Source organism: Symphalangus syndactylus, chromosome 16 (genome assembly GCF_028878055.3).
Source record: "Symphalangus syndactylus isolate Jambi chromosome 16, NHGRI_mSymSyn1-v2.1_pri, whole genome shotgun sequence".
NCBI classification, from domain to species: Eukaryota; Metazoa; Chordata; class Mammalia; order Primates; family Hylobatidae; genus Symphalangus; species Symphalangus syndactylus.
The window spans coordinates 61,966,597-61,989,753 of record NC_072438.2 but is presented as its reverse complement, the minus strand read 5'-3'; the positions used below and the strand labels follow the sequence as shown (position 1 = coordinate 61,989,753).

Here is a 23,157-nt window from a genome sequence, read left to right as displayed (position 1 = left end):
GAGGAGGAAAATATCCTATTTCAGCTCCCCCTAGCCTTCCCAACTCCAGCCCACTCTAGCCATCCCATCTCACCAAAGGGGAGAGGGACTGAGAAGCATGTGGGTAACTCATAGACCAAAGACACAGGCTTACTGAAAGACTGAGACCTAATCACAGGACTATAGAATGCTTCTCCTTCCGCAACACCTTACCATCAAATCACTAAACGCGTATTTACTGGTACTTGGTCTTGAGCTTTGTACAAAAAATTAAAAGGCACACTAAAAGAAAAAAAAAAGTTTGAGAAAGCATCAAAACCAGACACAGAAATGGCAGGGATATTGGAATTATTAGACCAGAAATTTTAAAAAACTACAGTTAATATGCTAAAGGCTCTAAACAGTGTAACACAAATGAAGAATGCCTTTGTTGGACTCATTAGTAGACTAGACATAGCCTAATGAAAAGAATTTCTCAGTTTCAGGAAAGACTCTCTGAGCTTGAGAATATGTCAATAGAAACTTCCAAAACTGAAATCTCAGAAAAAAAAAAAAAGACTAGGAAAAAAGTAACAAAATATCCAAAAACAGTGTAATAACTACAAAAGGTGTAACAAACACTTAATTGGAATACCAGAAGGAAAATAAAGAAAGAAAGGAACAGAAGAAACATCAGAAGCAATAATGACTGAGAATTTCCCCTAATTAATATCAGATACCAAACCACAGATCCAGGAAACTCAATGAACACCAAGCAGGGTAAATGCTCGAAAAACTACCCATAGGCATGTCATATTCAAACTGTAGAAAATAAAAAACAAAGAAAAAATTTTGAAACAAGAGTAAGGAAAATTCTTTACCTATAGAGGATCAAAGATAAGAATTATACCCAACTTCTTCTCAGGAACCATGCAAACAGTAAAGGAGTAGAGTGAAATATTTAAAGTGCTGAGAGAGATAGAATAAAACACCAACCAATAATTCTGCATCCTGCAAAATTATTGTCCAGAAAGTAGAAATAAAGTCTTTCTCAGACAAAAATTGAGAGTATTTGTTGCAAGTATACCAGCCTTGCGGGAAATGATGAAAGAGGAGAGAAGCAAAATGATATAGGCCAGAAACTTGGATCTACATAGAAAGGAAGAACATTAGAGAAGGAATAAGTGAAGGTAAAATAAAAACTTATTTTTCTTATTCTCAATTGATCTAACAGATAACAATTTATTCAAAATTATAGCAACAATGTATTATTAAGTAATTATAGCTTATGCATAAGTGAAATGTATGCTATCAATGATGTAAGGAATGAGAAGAAGGAATTATGAATACTTTAGTATAAAGTACTTGTACTACCTGAGAAGCAGTATAATGGATTTGAAAGTGGACCTGAATTCATTGTAAATGTATATTGCAAATTCTAGGACAATCCCTAAAAAAAAAAAAAAAAAAAAAAAAACTAAAAATAGAAGTATAATGGATTTGCTAAGAAAGAAGAGAAAAAATGGAATCATATGAAATACTCAAAACCATAAAAGGCAGAAAAAGAATAGAAGACAAAAATAGGATCAAAGAACAAGGTCTATGAATAGAAAAGAGTAACAAATACGGTAGATATGAATCCAACTTTATCAAAAATCACTTTGAAAATCAGTAGCCTAATACACAGTTTACAAGACAGAGATTATCAGAGTGGATCAAAAAACATTACCCTACCATATCTTTCTACAAAAAAAAGTCTACTTTAAATATAAAGGCACATATAGATTAAAAGCTAAGGGCTGGAGAAAGATATGCTATGCTAACACTAAGAACACTGGAGTAGCTATATTCATTTCAAACAGCAGATTTTAGAGCATGAAAAATTATCCAGGATAAAAAGGGGTATTACATAATGATAAAAGTGTTAATTCCCCAAGAAAACATAAAATTGTTTTATATATGCATCTAGCAAAGGCATCAAAAATATGTGAGTCAAAGATTGATAGAACTGCAAGGAGAAATAGATGAGTCCACTATTGTAGTTGAAGATTTCAACATTCTTCTATCAGAAAATCAGTAAGGACACAGTTGAAATCAACAATACCATCAATCAATTGACTATAATGGACATCTACAGACTATTTCATCCAACAACAGCAGAATACACATTCTCCTCAAACTTAATGAATACTCACCAAGATAGATCCCAATGTGGTTTATAAAACACACCTTAGCAAATTTGAAAGACCAGAAATCATACAGTGTCTGCTGTCAGGCCACAATGGAATTAAAGTAGACATCAAAAACAGAAAGATAGATGAAAATCTCAAAATATATGCAGATTAAAGAACACTTAAATAATACAGTGGTCAAAGAACAAATATCAACAGAAATTTTAAAATATTTTGAACTAAATAAAAATGAAAATACAATTTATTAAAATTTGTGAAATGCAGCAAAAACAGTGCTTAAAGAGATATTTATAGCGTTAAATGTGTATATGAGAAGACAACAAAAAACTAAAATTAATTTAAGCTTCCACTTTAGGAAATAAGAAAAAGGAGAACAAATTAAATCCAACATAAGTAAAAAAAAAAAAAGAAATAATAAAAGTAAAGCAGAAATTAATAAAATTGAAAACAAGAAATCAATAGAGAGCAATGAAACTAAAAGCTGTTTTTTTGAAAAGATCAATAAAATTGACAAGTCTCTAGCCACGTGAACTAAGGAAATAGGAGAGATTACGCAAGTTAATAATATCAGAAATGAAAGAAAGGACAGCACTACAAATGTCATGTTCATTAAGAGGATAATAAAGGAGACCAGCCTGGCCAACATGGTGAAATCCCATCTCTACTAAAAATACAAAAATTAGCCGAGCATGATGGTGTGTGCCTGTAATCCCAGCTACTCGGGGGCCGAGGCAGGAGAATAGCTTGAACCCAGGAGGCGGAGGTTGCAGGGAGCCAAGATCACGCCATTGCACTCCAGCCTGGGGGACAAGAGCAAGACTTCATCTCAATATAAAAAAAAAAAAAAGAAGAAGAAGATAATAAAGGAATACTCTGAACAACCTGTGCTCAACTCAAATATTTGATAACCTATGTGAAATGGACTAATTTCTTGAAAGACCCAATCTGACAAACTGAAGCAATCATCAAGATTAAGATTTGTATTAAATATGACCCTTAAAAATGTAATGCTTTTCCTATCGGTTTCTCATCACAACCTTTGAAAACCAATTGATTTTAGATTTTTACTGAATTTTAATACTTTGATATAATGCCTCTGCAAGTTTTATATGTGGACTCTATTTCCAAGTCTCCTCTCAATGTTATTATGCTACAGAACAAACCTTCCTAAAGCATTGTTCAGGTATTGTCAAAAATCTTTACTGATTTGTCATTATTTTGTTTAACTACTTCTTAGTTTTGTTTATAGTCAAGGTTTTAATTTTAATACTGTGATTTAATACCTCTGCAATAGTTTCATAAGTGAACTCTATTTCCAAGGCTCCTCTCAACGTTACTCTACTGCAAAAGAAACCTTCCTAAAGCATTGTTCAGATAATGTCAAAAATTTTTACTGATTTTTTGTTGTTTTGTTTAACTACTTCTTGGTTTTGTTTATAGTCAAGGTTGTAATTTTAATACTGTGATTTAATACCTCTGCAATAGTGTCATAAGTGAATTCTATTTCCAAGGCTCCTCTCAACTTTACTATACCAAAAAACAAACCTTCCTAAAAGCATTATTCAGATAATGTCAAGCATCTTTACTGATTTGTTGTTTTGTTTAACTACTTCTTGGTTGTGTTTATAGTTAAGGTTGTAGAGGGGAAATTGTAATAGGATGTCTATTGAGGCTTTTCCTGTTTACCTGGAATTAGTGACTAGGGCCAATGCCACAATTAACAACAAAATAGCTGCATATTTCCATATTCTAATGACGTCTGCTAAAAAGTTGCCAAATGTTGGAGTGAGTCCAGACTCTGCATATATTTGCTACAACCACCTAAAGGACTGGAACTTCGAAGTTAAATAGAGAATTTTTTACCTCTCCTCGTTTCCTGTCTCCATCCCCAAGAGATGACCCAGAGGAAAGACAGGGAAGAGCAACTAAGGAGTAAACTGAGACTTCTTTTCCACTTCTATTGACTCTTTACAGCCACTGATCTAGCCAGTGATAAGGATCATGAAAACTTTCAATCAAATAGGGAATTACAGTTTTAAACCGACCTGGATGTTTAGTAATCAAAATTAACCACAGGGTTTTTAAAATTTGTTAAAAATATTAAAGTATTGTTTTCAGTTACCCAAACCAGAAACCTAAAAAGAAAAGGCTCCCCCTTTCTCTTTCGCCTCCTGTATCTAAGGGGTCACTAAATTCCTAGGTAATTCTGTCATCTAAATAATAATTCTCCTCGTTGCTTCCATTTTTCCATACTGCCACTGACGTAATTTAGGTTCCTGTTATCTCTTACTTGACCTATACTTACTGATCTCCATTCCTCTAGGGTCAAAACTCTCTCATTCATCATCCACATTGCCAGATAATCGTTTTAGCATGTAACTCTCATTATTTCACTTCTGCACTATTCAAAGTTCTTTGATGACTCCCTGTAACCTCTAAAACCAAAATCCAAAATTGTTCATCTAGAATATGTCTACCTAGTGATAGGATCCCAACCTATATAGCATCTCCTGCTCACACTTTACACTTCAACAATACCGTACTTGAATTGTAGTTTTTCCAAGCTGTATTCACTCAAGCCCATGGTCTTCTCTGCGATTTTCTGTATTTAGAATGCTCTCTCTTAACATGGGGTAAGCCTATCACTTAAATCTCGTCTCAAGTAGCTTCTCTTCTCTAAATCCTTTCCTGACTTCAGGCTGCCCTAGGTTTTCTTTTTACAGGTTCCTGTAGTATTTCAGATATACTGCCATTAAAGAGCAATTATCATAGCATATTATAACTACTAACACATTTGACTCAGCACTAGGCTGTAAGTTCTTTGAAGAGCAGTAACTCTTTTCACTTTCATATTCTCAGTGTCTAGCGTGATGCCTGATATGTAGCAGCTGCTGGATTCATGTTTGTTGAATGCATACATAATGGAAGCTAAAATGTTGAACATACTTTCATATTAATTGAAAAGTGCTATGTATTATGATGTTCTTTGATTATTCTTACACAGTTGAAAATGAACAACTAAAAATAAGTGCTGATCTTATAAAAGAGAAGTTAAAGTCTCATGAACAGGTGAGTTTATGTATCATTCTATTCAGTCAAGTCCCTGTGGAGATTTATCTTTTCAAATTAGAAAAAAAAAGAGGTTTTTAAATTAATAAACACAGCCAAATGTTTGTGGGTGTGTGTGTGTGTGGAGATATACATATATATGCTAGAATCTTTAGTAAATGACAATTTGTTTTCAAAGCAATACAAGTTTTAAGAGTTTATTTTTACAAAATATAAAGTACTAACAAATAACTTGCATTACTTTTTCTTTCTACCAAAAAGAGATGCAGTTATTTTGCTACATATTTTTCAATTATGTTAATAGAGTTTTTACTCTAGTAAACTCTATTTTTACTACTTGTGAACTTTTTTATTATAATGTAAATGAATCTATACTCTTTATGATTTGTGTGATCATTACATCATTCCAATACAGGGGGCATTTCATGTGGATCACAAATTATTTCTCTCCCAGGAGCCACCATACCCTCTGCTACTTTTCCTTATCTCCTGTAGGAACAGTATATATAGTGACAGCAGTTGTAGAGCACATGAACAGTGTCTAAAAAGCATAAAAGATGCTAAATAAATGTCAGTTCCCTGTGCTCTTTGAGAGGTTCATTATGCTAACTTCCTCATCTCTCAAGAGCTAGTATGTCAAATTCTAGCAGACAAAAGATCCTCAAAACTCAAGTTGAATCTATAGGAGGCTTCAACTTGAAGAATCTTCTCTAAATTCAGTCTGGTTCCTCATCTGAGGACCCTCTGAAGAAACCTGCCCAGAACTTCTGGTTAATTCTGTACAGTAATAAGTAGCATTCTGGCTATGCTCTTAGAAAATTTAGCTTTTCATCACCAATTTTGAGATGGTTTTTAAGTATTTCTGAAATGAATCCTACCCTTTCTCCCCTTTTCTTTTCCTTTTTCCCTTTATTCTTTCCCAATCCCTTTCACATATTGACTCTAGATCTCAAAAATAGATGGTAAAGTCAGGTTGTAATTGGGGTGGGGAACCAGGGGGAGAAAATTTGACCTACTTTCTTTTCTAAAACTTCAAGCACTAAGATACTGCTTTGTCAAGAATACTATAGGAATGTTCAGAGGGGAAGAAATTAAAGAGAAAACACCACAACTCAAGAGTCTGAATTTCTTACTTAGGGGCTGCCCAAAGCAAACTATGACAATGCAGATTTGCTAATTCAAAACTTCTGAACACATCTAAAATTCATGGAGAACAGCTCCCCAGGAACAAATTCAGGAGCTACCCAATAGCAGTATTTGTGAGAGTAGAAGGATTTTGCAACTTGTATAGAGAGAATCATTGTTTTGTATATCAAGAGTGAAACCAGAGGCTATTCCTTGGAATTTAAAGTTCCCAGAAAGCATATGAAAAGAAGACAACCAATTGTAACCTATTGGGGATTAGTCTCCTTAGAAGAATGAAAAGATTACATTTTTTAGGAATGGCACAGGCTAAAATGGAAGAGAAGATCTAGTGAGATAAAGCTTGGTTCAACCCAGATAGAATAGTCTTCATGCCTGGAGGCTGGAATGCAAATCCTGGGTCTCACCGAATTAACTGGAAGCATTTCACTTTCCTGGTAACATCTTCCTGTGGCAAAAATCAGTGGAGAATAGAAAGGTACATAGGTTTGTCTCTTGTGGTTTCTCAGAGCAGCAACAGCTTAGTGCACACGGTTGTCAGGAGTAGTTTATAAAAGCTGCTCTGTAGTTGCCCATCTGGAAATCTAGATACATAGAAAATGGCAATTTGTGGGATTGCCCTCTGGGTTCACCTGCCCAGTTTTAATCAGAGCCGAGAAGTTGAATAGCTTTGTCCATTCCTACAAGTTGCCTGGCAGGATAAGTAGAACAAACAGAAATCCAAACAAAATCTCTTGAACTGAGATATAACATGGAGGAATGTATGCCAATTTTTAATTGTAGGCATATAAGCCAGTGTGTCTTGACCTGTTTTAAATTTTTTAACCTCCTCGATACCATGAAATATCTATTAAAAGCTATGAATCCTCACTGAGAAAAATGCACACACACACACACACAAATAAATACGTGTATAATTTTACGTTAAATTTTGGAAGTTGATCAAAAGCCTATTCACTGGGTCTAGGTTAAAAGTTCTGACTTAAATAATTCTTATTGGCACTCCCATTCATTCAAGAAATATACATCAAGATACATGTGTGTGCACATATATACATGTATTTACACACAAGGAGTTGGGAATACAATGGTGAGTCCCAGCTGTTAGGTATTAGAGGCTTTTATTGACCTCTTGCCTTTATTATTGCCTTTTTATTACTATCATACTTTTATTCTTCCTGCTTTCCTTTTCTCTTGCCTACATTTTAGGCCTCTGAATAATTTCTTCATGTAGGACCATACCCCTGGTAAAATTGTAAAATTTATCTTCACAATTGTAAAATAACTGTCTTCCATCACCATTCTCAATGCTCCTCTCCCTGTTCTTAACATAATAAATCACCCCTATCCTTCAACAACCTAAGAAGCTAATCTCAGGCAGCTGTCAAGCACTTTCCAAATCCCAAACTCATCTTTCTCTCTATGCCTCCTCATAAAGCATACCCTTACCATGGGTAATGCTTAATCTTGCTCTGGGAATTAGGAATATTTATATAATTTTTAGAAACAGAAGTTCAGCTGATATTCAAAGAGACTCATCTTACATTATAGTAAGCTTGCTAGCTATTGAACAGTGCCTTTGTTGGCTCTAATGTATAATTTTGGCTTATATTGAACATACCTTAATTCTGAAGTGGCATTTATTCATAAAATTAAATATTTTGAGCATCCTTAATATTCTAAACCCTGGTGATGACTATCTAGAAAGCAAAGATGAAAAAAGACATTGTTTCTATAATATCTTTATCTTATATCCTTGGATCAGAAATTGATCTTTCTTATGGAATTCATGAAGCAGAGAGTAGAGTGGTGGTTAGGCTGTGGTGGGGGCAGCAATTGGGGAGATGTTGGTGAAAGGATAAAAACTTTTAGTTGGAAATGAGGAATAGAATCAGGAGAGCTATTGTACAATTTGGTGACTGTTATCAATAACGATGTATCATATACTTCAAAATTGCTAAGAGTAGTTTTTTAATGTTCTCACCACAAAAAAGTGATAAATATGTGAGGCAAATGGATATAGCTCACATATTTAACATATATTTAACGTATCCATAATATAGATATGTTAATTGGCTTAAGCTAGGCCTTCCACAATGTATACATATATTAAAACATCATGTTGTACATCATAAATATATATAATTTTTAATTTTCAAATTAAAAATTTAAACATTTTTTTTCGAGACAGAGTCTCGCTCTCTCACCCAGGCTGGAGTGCAGTGGGGCCATCTCGGCTCACTGCAAGCTTCAGGGCCTCCCAGGTTCACGCCATTCTCCTGCCTCAGCCTCCCGAGTAGCTGGGACTACAGGTGCCCACCACCACGCCCAGCTAATTTTTTTTGTATTTTTAGTAGAGACGGGGTTTCACCGTGTTAGCCAGGATGATCTCGATCTCCTGACCTCATGATCTGCCTGCCTCAGCTTCCCAAAATGCTGAGATTACAAGCGTGAGCCACCATACTGGGCCAAAAATTTAAATTAAAAAATAAATACTTTATACATACAAAAAATAAAATAAAATGGGTCTATCTCAAAGCTGATTATTCAAACAATGAACAATATTTTTCCTTGTAGATATGATAACTTTTAATTATTAGAAAGGTGAAATTGTTCCTTTATATTATTTATAGTACCTTTTAAAAAAGTAATATAAATGGAGAATTTTTAAAGTATTTAAAAAGTAATATGAATGGAGAATTTCACCTTTCTAGGAATCAAAAGTTATATACACATATTTAAATTTTAAAAATTAATATATATTTTAATCTTTAGGAACATAAGAATAATATTGCCAAACTTGTAAGTGAAATGAAAATCAAAGAGGAAGGATATAAGAAAGAAATAAGCAAACTTTATCAGGACATGCAGAAAAAAGGTAAGTTTAAAATAAACTTGCTTTTGTGTTATAGATTCAAGGGATATAACGTGCAGGTTTGTTACATGGGTATTTTGTATAATGCTGGTGTTTGGGCTTCTAGTGAACTCATCAATTATATAGTGAACATAACTCGTGGTAGATCATTTTTCAACCCTCACCCCTCCTACCCTCCCTTCTTTTGGAGTTCCCAGTGTCTATGGTTTCTATCTTTATGTTAATGAGTACACATTGTTTAGCTCCCACTTATAAGTGAGTACATGTGGTATTTGACTTTGTGTTTCTCAGTTACTTCACTTGGAATGATGCCCTCCAGCTCCAACCATGTTGGTAAATAACTCAGTTTTATTCTTTTTTATGGCTGCATAGTATTTCATGGTGTATATATACCACATTTTCTTTATCCAATCCATCATTGATGTGCACTTAGGTTAATTCCATGACTTTGCTATTGTGAATAGAACTGTGATAAACATGCAAGTACAAGTGTCTTTTTGATAAAACGATTTATTTGCCTTTGGGTAGATACCCAATAGTAGGATTACTGGGTTGAATAGTAATTCTATTTTTAGTTATTTGAGAAAACTTTGTAATGTTTTCCATAGGGGTGAAATTAATTTACATTCCCATTAACAGTGCATTATTGTTCCCTTTACTTCATATCCCTGACAACATCTGTTATTTTTTTGACTTTTTAGTAATAGTCATTTTGACTGGTTTGAGAAGGTATCTTATTGTGGTTTTAACTTGCATTTATCTGATAATTAGTAATGTTGAAGATTTTTTCATATGCTTGTCAGCTGTGTGTATGTCTTCTTTTGAGAAGTGTCTACTCAAGTCCTCTTTGCCCACTTTGTAATGGGATTGTTTTTGTCTTGTTGATTTGTTTAACTTCTTTGTAGATTCTGGATATTAGTCCTTTGGTGGATATATGGCTTGCAAATATTTTCTCTCATTCTGTATGTTGTCTGTTTATGCTGTTGATTGTTTCTTTTGCTGTACAGGAACTCTTTAAATCCGATTTGTCTATTTTTGTTTTTGATGCATTTGCTTTTGAGGTCTTAGTCAGAAATTCTTTGCCTAGGCCAATCTCGAGAAGAGTTTTTCCTATGTTTTCTTTTAGGATTTTTATAGTTTAAGGTCTTACACTTAAGTCTTTAATCAATCTTGAGTTAATTTTTGTGTATGGCAAGGGATGGAGGTCCAGGTTAATTCTTTTTCATATGGATAACCAGTTTTCCCAGCACTGTTTGTTATAATAAATAGGGAATCTTTTCCTCGTTTTTTTTTATTACTGTACTTTAAGTTTTAGGGTACATGTGCATAATGCACAGGTTTGTTACATATGTATCCATGTGCCATGTTGATGTGCTGCACCAATTAACTCGTCATTTAGCCTTAGGTGTATGTCCTAATGCTATCCCTCCCTGCTCCCCCCACCCCACAACAGTCCCCGGAGTGTGATGGTCCCCTTCCTGTGTCCATGTGTTCTCATTGTTCAATTCCCACCAATGTGTGAGAACATGTGGTGTTTGGTTTTTTGTCCTTGCGATAGTTTACTGAGAATGATGATTTCCAGTTTCACCCATGTCCCTACAAAGGACATGAACTCATCATTTTTTATGGCTGCATAGTATTCCATGGTGTATATGTGCCACATTTTCTTAATCCAGTCTATCATTGTTGGACATTTGGGTTGGTTCCAAGTCTTTGCTATTGTGAATAGTGTTGCAATAACATACGTGTGCATGTGTCTTTAGAGCAGCATGATTTATAATCCTTTGGGTATATACCCAGTAATGGGATGCCTGGGTCAAATGGTATTTCAAGTTCTAGATCCCTGAGGAATCGCCACACTGACTTCCACAATGGTTGAACTAGTTTACAGTCCCACCAACAGTGTAAAAGTGTTCCTGTTTCTCCACATCCTCTCCAGCACCTGTTATTTCCTGACTTTTTAATGATGGCCATTCTAACTGGTGTGAAATGGTATCTCATTGTGGTTTTGATTTGCATTTCTCTGATGGCCAGTGATGATGAGCATTTTTTCACGTGTTTTTTGGCTGAAAAAATGTCTTCTTTTGAGAAGTGTCTGTTCATCTCCTTTGCCCACTTTTTGATGGGGTTGTTTGTTATTTTTTGTAAATTTGTTTGAATTCATTGTAGATTCTGGATATTAGCCCTTTGTCAGATGAGTAGGTTGCGAAAATTTTCTCCCATTTTGTAGGTTGCCTGTTCACTCTGATGGTAGTTTCTTTTGCTGGGCAGAAGCTCTTTAGTTCAATTAGATCTCATTTGTCAATTTTGGCTTTTGTTGCCATTGCTTTTGGTGTTGCAGACATGAAGTCCTTGCCCATGCCTATTTCCTGAATGGTAATGCCTAGGTTTTCTTCTAGGGTTTTTATGGTTTTAGGTCTAACATGTAAGTCTTTAATCCATCTTGAATTAATTTCTGTGTAAAGTGTAAGGAAGGGATCCAGTTTCAGCTTTCTACATATGGCTAGCCAGTTTTCCCAGCACCATTTATTAAATAGGGAATCCTTTCCCCATTTCTTGTTTTTATCAGGTTTGTCAAAGATCAGATAGTTGTAGATATGTGGTGTTATTTCTGAGGGCTCTCTTCTGTTCCATTGATCTATATCTCTATTTTGGTACCAGTACCATGCTGTTTTGGTTACTGTAGCCTTGTAGTATAGTTTGAAGTCAGGTAGCGTGATGCCTCCAGCTTTGTTCTTTTGGGTTAGGATCGACTTGGCGATGCGGGCTCTTTTTTGGTTCCATATGAACTTTAATGTAGTTTTTTCCAATTCTGTGAAGAAAGTCATTGGTAGCTTGATGGGGATGGCATTGAATCTATAAATTACCTTGGGCAGTATGGCCATTTTCACAATATTGATTCTTCCTATCCATGAGCATGGAATGTTCTTCCATTTGTTTGTATCCTCTTTTATTTCATTGAGCAGTGGTTTGTAGTTCTCCTTGAAGAGGTCCTTCATATCCCTTGTAAGTTGGATTCCTAGGTATTTTATTCTCTTTGAAGCAATTGTGAATGGTAGTTCACTCATGATTTGGCTCTCTGTTTGTCTGTTATTGGTGTATAAGAATGCTTGTGATTTTTGTACATTGATTTTGTATCCTGAGACTTTGCTGAAGTTGCTTATCAGCTTAAGGAGATTTTGGGCTGAGACAATGGGGTTTTCTAGATATACAGTCATGTCATCTGCAAACAGGGACAATTTGACTTCCTCTTTTCCTAATTAAATACCCTTTATTTCCTTCTCCTGCCTAATTGCCCTGGCCAGAACTTCCAACACTATGTTGAATAGGAGTGGTGAGAGAGGGCATCCCTGTCTTGTGCCAGTTTTCAAAGGGAATGCTTCCAGTTTTTGCCCATTCAGTATGATATTGGCTGTGGGTTTGTCATAGATAGCTCTTATTATTTTGAGATATGTCCCATCAATACCTAATTTATTGAGAGTTTTTAACATAAAGGGTTGTTGAATTTTGTCATAGGCCTTTTCTGCATCTATTGAGATAATCATGTGGTTTTTGTCTTTGGTTCTGTTTATATGCTGGGTTACATTTATTGATTTGCGTATGTTGAACCAGCCTTGCATCCCAGGGATGAAGCCCACTTGATCATGGTGGATAAGCTTTTTGATGTGCTGCTGGATTTGGTTTGCCAGTATTTTATTGAGGATTTTTGCATCAATGTTCATCAAGGATATTGGTCTAAAATTCTCTTTTTCGGTTGTGTCTCTGCCTGGCTTTGGTATCAGGATGATGCTGGCCTCATAAAATGAGTTAGGGAGGATTCCCTCTTTTTCTATTGATTGGAATAATTTCAGAAGGAATGGTACCAGCTCCTCCTTGTACCTCTGGTAGAATTCGGCTGTAAATCCGTCTGGTCCTGGACTCTTTTTGGTTGGTAAACTATTGATTATTGCCACAATTTCAGAGCCTGTTATTGGTCTATTCAGAGATTCAACTTCTTCCTGGTTTAGTCTTGGGAGGGTGTATGTGTCAAGGAATTTATCCATCTCTTCTAGATTTTCTAGTTTATTTGCGTAGAAGTGTTTATAGTATTCTCTGATGGTAGTTTGTATTTCTGTGGGATCGGTGGTGATATCTCCTTTATCATTTTTTATTGCATCTATTTGATTCTTCTCTCTTTTCTTCTTTATTAGTCTTGGTAGCAGTCTATCAATTTTGTTGATCATTTCAAAAAACAAGCTCCTGGATTCATTAATTTTTTGAAGGGTTTTTTGTGTCTCTATTTCTTCCTTCAGTTCTCCTCTGATTTTAGTTATTTCTTGCCTTCTGCTAGCTTTTGAATGTGTTTGCTCTTGCTTTTCTAGTTCTTTTAATTGTGATGTTAGGGTGTCAATTTTAGATCTTTCCTGCTTTCTCTTGTGGGCATTTAGTGCTATAAATTTCCCTCTACACATTGCTTTGAATGTGTCCCAGAGTTTCTGGTATGTTGTGTCTTTGCTCTCGTTGGTTTCAAAGAACATCTTTATTTCTGCCTTCATTTTGTTATGTACCCAGTAGTCACTCGGGAGCAGGTTGTTCAGTTTCCATGTAGTTGAGCGGTTTTGAGTGAGTTTGTTAATCCTGAGTTCTAGTTTGATTGCACTGTGGTCTGAGAGACAGTTTGTTATAATTTCTGTTCTTTTACATTTACTGAGGAGAGCTTTACTTCCAACTATGTGGTCAATTTTGGAATAGGTGTGGTGTGGTGCTGAAAAAAATGTATAATCTGGGCCAGGCACAGTGGCTCACGCTTGTAATCCCAGCACTTTGGGAGGCCGAGGCAGGCGGATCACGAGGTCAGGAGATCGAGACCACGGTGAAACCCCGTCTCTACTAAAAAATACAAAAAATTAGCCGGGTGTGGTGGCGGGTGCCTGTAGTCCCAGCTACTCGGAGAGGCTGAGGCAGGAGAATGGCATGAACCCGGGAGGCGGATCTTGCAGTGAGCCGAGATTGCGCCACTGCACTCCAGCCTGGGCGACAGAGCGAGACTCCGTCTCAAAAAAAAAAAAAAAAAAGTATAATCTGTTGATTTGGGGTGGAGAGTTCTGTAGATGTCTATTTGGTCCACTTGGTGCAGAACTGAGTTCAATTCCTGGGTATCCTTGTTAACTTTCTGTCTCATTGATCTGTCTAATGTTGACAGTGGGGTGTTAAAGTCTCCCATTATTATTGTGTGGGAGTCTAAGTCTCTTTGGAGGTCACTAAGGACTTGCTTTGTGAATCTGGGTGCTCCTGTATTGGGTGCATATATATTTAGGATAGTTAGCTCTTCTTGTTGAATTGATCCCTTTACCATTATGTAATGGCCTTCTTTGTCTCTTTTGATCTTTGTTGGTTTAAAGTCTGTTTTATCAGAGACTAGGATTGCAACCCCTGCTTTTTTTTGTTTTCCATTTGCTTGGTAGATCTTCCTCCATCCCTTTATTTTGAGTCTATGTGTGTCTCTGCACGTGAGATGGGTTTCCTGAATACAGCATACTGATGGGTCTTGACTGTTTATCCAATTTGCCAGTCTGTGTCTTTTAATTGGATCATTTAGTCCATTTACATTTAAAGGTAATATTGTTATGTGTGAATTTGATCCTGTCATTATGATGTTGGCTGGTTATTTTGCTCGTTAGTTGATGCTGTTTCTTCCTAGCCTTGACGGTCTTTATAATTTGGCATGATTTTGCAGTGGCTGGTACTGGTTGTTCCTTTCCATGTTTAGTGCTTCCTTCAGGAGCTCTTTTAGGGCAGGCCTGGTGGTGACAAAATCTGTCAGCATTTGCTTTACTGTAAAGGATTTTATTTCTCCTTCACTTATGAAGCTTAGTTTGGCTGGATATGAAATTCTGGGTTGAAAATTCTTTTCTTTAAGAATGTTGAATATTGGCCCCCACTATCTTCTGGCTTGTAGAGTTTCTGCCAAGAGATCCGCTGTTAGTCTGATGGGCTTCCCTTTGTGGGTAACCCGACCTTTCTCTCTGGCTGCTCTTAACATTTTTTCCTTCATTTCAACTTTGGTGAATCTGACAATTATGTGTCTTGGAGTTGCTCTTCTCGAGGAGTATCTTTGTGGCATTCTCTGTATTTCCTAAATCTGAATGTTAGCCTGCCTTGCTAGATTGGGGAAGTTCTCCTGGATAATATCCTGCAGAGTGTTTTCCAACTTTGTTCCATTCTCCCCGTCACTTTCAGGTACACCAATCAGACGTAGATTTGGTCTTTTCACACAGTCCCATATTTCTTGGAGGCTTTGTTCATTTCTTTTTATTCTTGTTTCTCTAGACTTCCCTTCTCGCTTCATTTCATTCATTTCATCTTCCATCGCTGATACCCTTTCTTCCAGTTGATCACATGGGCTCCTGAGGCTTCTGCATTCTTCACGTAGTTCTTGAGCCTTGGCTTTCAGCTCCATCAGCTCCTTTAAGCACTTCTCTCTATTGGTTATTCTAGTTATCCATTCGTCTAATTCTTTTTCAAAGTTTTTAACTTTTTTGACTTTGGCTTGAATTTCCTCCTGTAGCTCAGAGCACTTTGATCTTCTGAAGCCTTCTCTCAACTCGTCAAAGTCATTCTCCATCCAGCTTTGTTCCGTTGCTGGTGAAGAACTGCGTTCCTTTGGAGGAGGAGAGGCACTCTGCTTTTTAGACTTTCCAGTTTTTCTGCTCTGTTTTTTCCCCATCTTTGTGGTTTTATCTACTTTTGGTCTTTGATGATGGTGATGTACAGATGGGTTTTTGGTGTGGATGTCCTTTCTGTTTGTTAGTTTTCCTTCTAACAGACAGGACCCTCAGCTGCACGTCTGTTGGAGTTTGCTAGAAGTCCACTACAGACCCTGTTTGCCTGGGTGTCAGCAGTGGTGGCTGTAGAACAGCACATTTTCGTGAACCACGAATGCTGCTGCCTGATCGTTCCTCTGGAAGTTTTGTCTCAGAGGAATACCCGGCCATGTGAGGTGTCAGTCTGCCCCTACTAGGGGGTGCCTCCCAGTTAGGCTGCTTGGGGGTCAGGGACCCACTTGAGGAGGCAGTCTGCCCGTTCTCAGATCTCCAGCTGCATGCTGGGAGAACCACTACTCTCTTCAAAGCTGTCAGACAGGGACATTTAAGTCTGCAGAGGTTACTGCTGTCTTTTTGTTTGTCTGTGCCCTGCCCCCAGAGGTGGAGCCTACAGAGGCAGGCAGGCCTCCTTGAGCTGTGGTGGGCTCCCCCCAGTTCGAGTTTCGGGGCTGCTTTGTTTACCTAATCAAGCCTGGCCAATGGCGGGTTCCCCTCTCCCAGCCTTGCTGCTGCCTTGCAGTTTAATCTCAGACTGCTGTGCTAGCAATCAGCGAGACTCCGTGGGCATAGGATCCTCTAAGCCAGATGCAGGATATAATCTCCTGGTGTGCCATTTTTTAAGCCCATCGGAAAAGCGCAGTATTAGGGTGGGAGTGACCCGATTTTCCAGGTTCCGTCTGTCACCCCTTTCTTTGACTAGGAAAGGGAACTCCCTGACCCCTTGCACTTCCCAAGTGAGGCAATGCCTCACCCTGCTTCAGTTCGTGCACGGTGCGCAGCACCCACTATCTTGCACCCACTGTCTGGCACTCCCTAGTGAGATGAACCCAGTACCTCAGATGGATATACAGAAATCACCCATCTTCTGCGTCACTCAGGCTGGGAGCTGTAGACCAGAGCTGTTCCTATTCGGCTGTCTTGGCTCCACCCCTCCCTCATTGTTTTTTTTTTGTAGAATTTTTGGACATTAGTTTGTTACAGGTGTGTGGCTTTATTTCTGTGTTCTTTATTCTGTTTTATGGGTCTATGTTTCCATTTTTGTACTAGTACCATGCTGTTTTGGCTATTATAGCCTTGTAGAATAGTTTGAAGTAGGGTAATGTGATGCCTCCAGCCTTGTTCTTTTTGCTTAGAATTACTTTGGCTATTCAGACTCCGTTTTGTTCCATATAAATTTTAAAGCTGCTTTTTTTAATTCTGTGAAAACTTACATTGTTAATTTGATAGGAACTGAATATGTAGATTGCTTTGGGTAGTATAGTCATTTTGATGATATTGATTATTCCTATCAATGGGCATGGAATGCTTTTTCATTTGTTTGTGTCATCTATGATTTATATTATCAAACTGTTTTGTTCTCCTTGCAGAAGTTTTTCATCTTCTTTGTTAAATGTATTTCCAGGTAATTTTGTGTGCGTATGGTAATTGTTAATGGGATTGAGTTATTGATTTGGTTCTCAGCTTGAGTGTTGTTGGTTTATAAGAATGCCACTGATTTTAATGCATTCATTTTGTATCCTGAAAGTTTACTGAAGTCATTTGTCAGGTCTAGGAGGAATCTTTAGGGTTTTCTAGGTGTAGAATCTTTTAGATGAATCTTTAGGATTTTCTAGATGTAGAATCATATTATCAGCAAATAGATATAATTGGACTTCCCCTTTTCCAATGTGGATTGCTGCTATTTATTTCTTTTTCCTGATTGCTCTAGCTACAGACTTTCAGTACTATGTTGAACAGAGGTGGTGACAATGGATATCCTTGTTTTGTTCCAGTTCTCAGGGGACATGCTTTCAACTTTTCCCCATTCAGTATGATGTTGGCTGTGGGTTTGTCATGTATGGCTCTTGTTATTTTGAGGTATGTTCCTTCAATGCCTATGTTTTAGGGTTTTTATTATAAAGGGTGTTGGATTTTACCAAATGCTTTTTCTGCATATACTGAAATGACAATATAGTTTTTGTTTTTAATTCTGTTTGTGTAGCGAATCACATTTATTGACTTGCATATATTGAACCATCCTTGAATCCCTGAAATAAGGCCATTTGATCCTGATGAATTATCTTTTTGATGTGTTACTGGATTCTGTTTTGTTGGGGATTTTTGAATCTATGTTTATCAGGCATATTGGCCTGTTGTTTTATTTTTTATTGGGTACTTGCCAGATTTTGATATCAGCATGATACTGGTTTCATAGCATGAGTTAGAGAGGCCTCCCTCCTCCTCAATTTTTTGGAATAGTTTCAGTAATGTTGGTACCAACTCTTCTTTGTACATCTGGTAGAATTTAGCTGGCCTGTAAATACTCCGGTCCTGGGATTTTGTTGTTGTTGTCTTTGGTATATTTTTTGTTATTTATTCAATTTGATAATACATTAATGGCCTGTTCAGAATTTCAATTTCTTCCTGGTTCAATCTCTGGAGGTTGTATGTTTCCAGGAATTTTTCCATTTGCTCTAGATTTTCTAGTTTGTGCACGTAGAAATGTTCATAGCAGTCACTGAAGATCTTTTGTATTTCTGTGGTATTAGTTGTAATGTCAACTTTATCATTCCTGATTGTGCTTATCTGGAAACTTCTATTTCTGTTTTTCTTGGTTAATCTAGCAAGTGATCTATCACTTTTGTTTGTCCTTTCAAAAAACCCAGTTTTTGTCTCATTGATCCTTTGTATGGTTTTTTGGAGTTTTGTTTTCATCTCATTTTCATTTAGTTTTTCTCTGATCTTTGTTATTTCTTTTCTTCTGCTACCTTTGAATTTGGTTTGTTCTTGTTTTTCTGGCTCATTTAGGTGCAACATTAGGTTGTTAATGTTACATCTGTCTTCCTCAGGTAGGCATTTAGTGCTATAAACTTTTCTCCTAATACTACTTTTTCTGTAACCTAGAGGTTTTGGTATGTTATAACTGCATTTTCTTTTGTTTCAAAATAAGTTTTTATTTCATTTTTTTGTTGTTGTGTTTTACCCAAAAGTCAACCAGGAGCAAGTTGTTCAGTTTCCATCTATTTGTGTGGTTTTGCAAGTTCCTTTTGGTATGGATTTCTAATTTTGTTCCATTATGGTCCACATATACATTTGATATAATTTTATTTAAAAAATTATTGAGACTTGTTTTATGATCAAGCATATGGTCAATTTTAGACAATGTTCTATGTACAGATGAGAAAAAATGTATATTCTGCAGTTGTTGAGTGGAATGTTCTGTAGATGTCTATTAGGTTCATTTGGTCAAAAGTCCAATTAAAGTCCAGAGTTTCTTTATTATTTTTCAGCCTCCATGATCCAGTAGACTGGTCTCCAAGCTTTTAAATTATTCCTTCTGCTTGGTCTAGTCTGTTGCTAAAACTCTCAACTGTATTTTAAAATTCCTTTAGTGAATTTTTTAATTCCAGAAGTTTTTGTTTTGTTTTGCTTTTTAAAATGTAGCTACCTCCTCTTTTATATCCTGAATCATTTTCCTGGTTTCTCTGTGTTGGTTTTCAACTTTTTGGATCTCTTTGAGTTTCCTTGTGATCTATATTTTTAAATTCTTTATCTGTCAATGGGGCATTGACAACCCCACTACTATTGTATAGCTGTCTATCTATTTTCTTAGGTTTAGTAATATTTGTTTTATAAATCGGGGTGCTACAGTGTTGTGCACAGTTAAATCTGCTTGTTAAATCTTGTTGAATTGAAGCCTTTATCATTATATAATAGTATTTAGGTAATTACATCTTGCTGAATTGAAGCCTTTATCATTATATAATACCCTTCTTTGTCTTTTTTACTGTTGTTGGTTTAAAGTCTGTTTTAATTGATACAAGAATATCAACCCCTGTTCTTTTTCATTTTCTATTTGCATGGTAGATCTTTCATCACCCCTTTACTTTGAACCTATGGTGTCATTACACATAGGATGGATCTCTTGAAGTCAGTAGATGGTTTAGTCTTGTTTTATTAACCCCATTTGCCAATCTGTGTATTTTAAGTGGAACATTTAGGCTGTTTATGATTAATATTTATATGTGAGGTTTTGATCCCATTAGAGTGTTGTTAGTGAGCTTTATAGTCTCAATTGTTTAATTGTTTTATAGGATTTGTACTTATGCGTGCTTTTATGGTAGCAAGTATCGTCCTTTTGTTTCCATGTCTAAAACTCCTTTGAGCATTTCTTGTAGGTCTGGTCTGGTGATGATGAATTCCTTTAGCACTTACTTATTTGGAAAAGACTTTATTTCTCTTTCCTTGTTTGGTGGATATAAAATTCTTGGATGGCATTTTTTTTTTCTTTAAGAAGGCTCAAAAGAGGACCTCAGTTTCTTCTGGCTTGTAAGGCTTCTGTAAGAAGTCTGCCATATAATCATTAGACTATTTAAGGTCAATGCCAAAAAAAAAAAAAACCCTCAAAGGCAGCTAGAGAAAATAGCCAGATTACCTATAAATGAAATCCAATCAGGCTAACATAGTAGACTCCTTACAGAAGCCTCACAAGCCAGAAGAGACTGAGATCCTCTTTTTAGCCTTCTGAACTCAAACTCATGACCTCAGGTAAACTGCCTGCCTTGGCCTCCCAAAGTGCTGGGATTACAGGTGTGAGCCACCATGACTGGCCCTTCATCTGTATGTCTCTGGGATAGTAACTGTCCAAATATTTTTGCCATTTGCTTGTTGAATTGTTTGACTTCTTCCTATTGAATTCTTAGTGTTCTTTATATATTTTTGGATATAAATCCTTTATCAAATATCCATTTGCAAGTCTATGGATTGTCTTTTCATTTTCTTAACAGTATTAAAGAACATAAATTAATAACTTTGATGAAGTCCAATTTATAACTTTTGCCTTTATTGTTTGTGCTTTTTGTTGCTTTCCAAGAAGTTATGCCTTCATGGTCCTGTAGCTTCCCATGGACCTGCTGGCTCCCCATACTTGCCAAACGCAGAGCAGCTTGTGGGGTATATTTGCAGGGGATTTGGTGGTATGGTGATGCAAAGACAGAGATCCTTTGGGCAGCAGCAGTGGCCCACAACAGGTACACAGCCAGTACAGCAGCCACCATCTCAGTTCAGGCCTGAGGCATATGCAGGCATGCCTGCATGAGCTAGCCACCTGGTTTTCCTTCCTCAGGAAGTTCCTAAATGACCACCAACAGTATTGCCCAGTGTCACAGGGGCAGAGGACCTCCTTAGTAGTTTGGCAGTCACCAGATTGTTGCAGGAGTGAGGAAAGCCAAGAAGCACCTCACTTACCCTTTCTGCAGGGCTCTGAGTTCCTTTTCCTTTGGTGTTGATCTCTGCTAGACTCTTGCTGCCTTCGTTTTCTGCACTTTGGCTTCTTCCTGTGGGCTCTCTGACAGGTCCTGGCTCTCTTCCTTCAGTTTTCCTTTCAGAACATGTCCATTCACAAGTAACTTTGGTCTTTTTGAGAAGAACTAGCATCCAACATTCCCAGGCAGCCATTTTGGCCAGGGTGGTCTCGAACTCCCAACCTCAATCCACATGCCTTGGCCTCCCAAAGTGCTGAGATTATAGGCATGAGCCACTGCACCTGGCCCCCTGATGCATTTTAATTTGGGTTTTGTACCTTCCTATATATTTATGTATGTAAATACAATGTGTCTAAATTTGGTTTCTAGTATTTACACTTAATGGTATCTAATGTGAAACAGTTTGTATTCTTATAAAATTAAATTAGTATTAAATGTATAATTAATTTTATGTATATGTAAAGCATATTGAATATAATTTCACTAATGAAATTTTTCCTCCTTCAGTAAAGCAGATCTTATAAGCCTATGTTGAGGGTTAATTGGTTTTATATGGTTGTTGAAAACCTTCCTTAATGAGCCTATCTTTATGCACATCATATGCAACAATTAACTTACAATGGGTAATAAGTTATATGTAAAACCTACATCTGTAAAATTACCAGAAGAAAGCATAAGAAATTATCTTTGTGATCTTGAGTTAGGCACAACTTCTTGGAAAGCAACAAAAAGCACAAACAATAAAGGCAAAAGTTATAAATTGGACTTCATCAAAGTTATTATGTTCTTTAATACTGTTAAGAAAATGAAAAGACAATCCATAGACTTGCAAATGGATATTTGATAAAGGATTTATATCCAAAAATATATAAAGAACACTAAGAATTCAATAAGAAGTCAAACAACTCAACAAGCAAATGGCAAAAATATTTGGACAGTTACTATCCCAGAGACATACAGATGAAGGGCCAGGCATGGTGGCTCACACCTGTAATCCCAGCACTTTGGGAGGCCAAGGAGGGTGGATTACCTGAGGTTGGTAGTTTGAGTTCAGAGACATACAGATGAAAAATAAGCCATGAAAAGATACTCAACATAATTAGTAGGTAGGGAAGTGCAAATTAAAACCTCACACCTTTTAGAACAGGTAAAATCTTAAAAATTATCAATGCCATGTTGATAATGCCAAATGGAGCAACTGGAACTCTGAAACATTATTACTGGGACTATAAAATGATACAGTCCCTTTAAAAATACTTTGGCAGTTTTTTTAAAATGCAATGAGTTAATTTGGGTCCTCTGCAAAACAGATGCCAAGACAGGATTAGACATTTGAGAAGTTTATTGGGGAAACATTTGTGAGGGTAAATGGGAAGGGAACCAGGAGAGACTAGGTAAGCTGTCAGTCTGTAATACAGGTTTAACCTCTATGAAGAAGAGAAGAAAAGAAGGAATCTTGGATAGGGAAAGTGTTAGATTGTAACATATTTCTAAGAAAGTTTCAACAAAGTTGAGCCAAATTTGCCCATTAAATGAGTTCTGCAACTTTCAGGAATAAGCTTGCCTTCGTAGCCCTATCAAACTCCATCATTGACTAGGAGTAGCTCTTGAGAAGTATGACCTCGGCATAAACACGGTCATGAAAACAGGGAGTCAATTATGCTCTCTGAAATTGGAGATCTGAAAGGTGCATTTTCATGTCTACAACACTCCACCTATTGTACTACACAGAGTCACTTCTCTACACGAGTTCATGTAGCAACTCTTCTGTGGTTCTTGTTGGCCTCTCTTCCTAAAGGGATACCTAGAAGTATTATTTAAGTGCTCTTCCTAGTGACCTGACCATATATTTAGCCAATGGGTTGCAGATCCCA

At 36.6% G+C, this 23,157-nt stretch overlaps 1 protein-coding gene across 1 annotated transcript in view; it reads left to right on the top strand.

The window, feature by feature from the left end:
- CCDC152 (coiled-coil domain containing 152) overlaps positions 1-23,157 on the top strand; it is a 49,437-nt gene that overhangs the window by 17,688 nt on the left and 8,592 nt on the right. The window contains exons 5-6 of the mRNA XM_055245920.2: positions 5,155-5,219; positions 9,138-9,240. Coding sequence (XP_055101895.1) covers positions 5,155-5,219; positions 9,138-9,240 — 168 coding nt within the window. The remainder of the gene's footprint in view (positions 1-5,154; positions 5,220-9,137; positions 9,241-23,157) is intronic.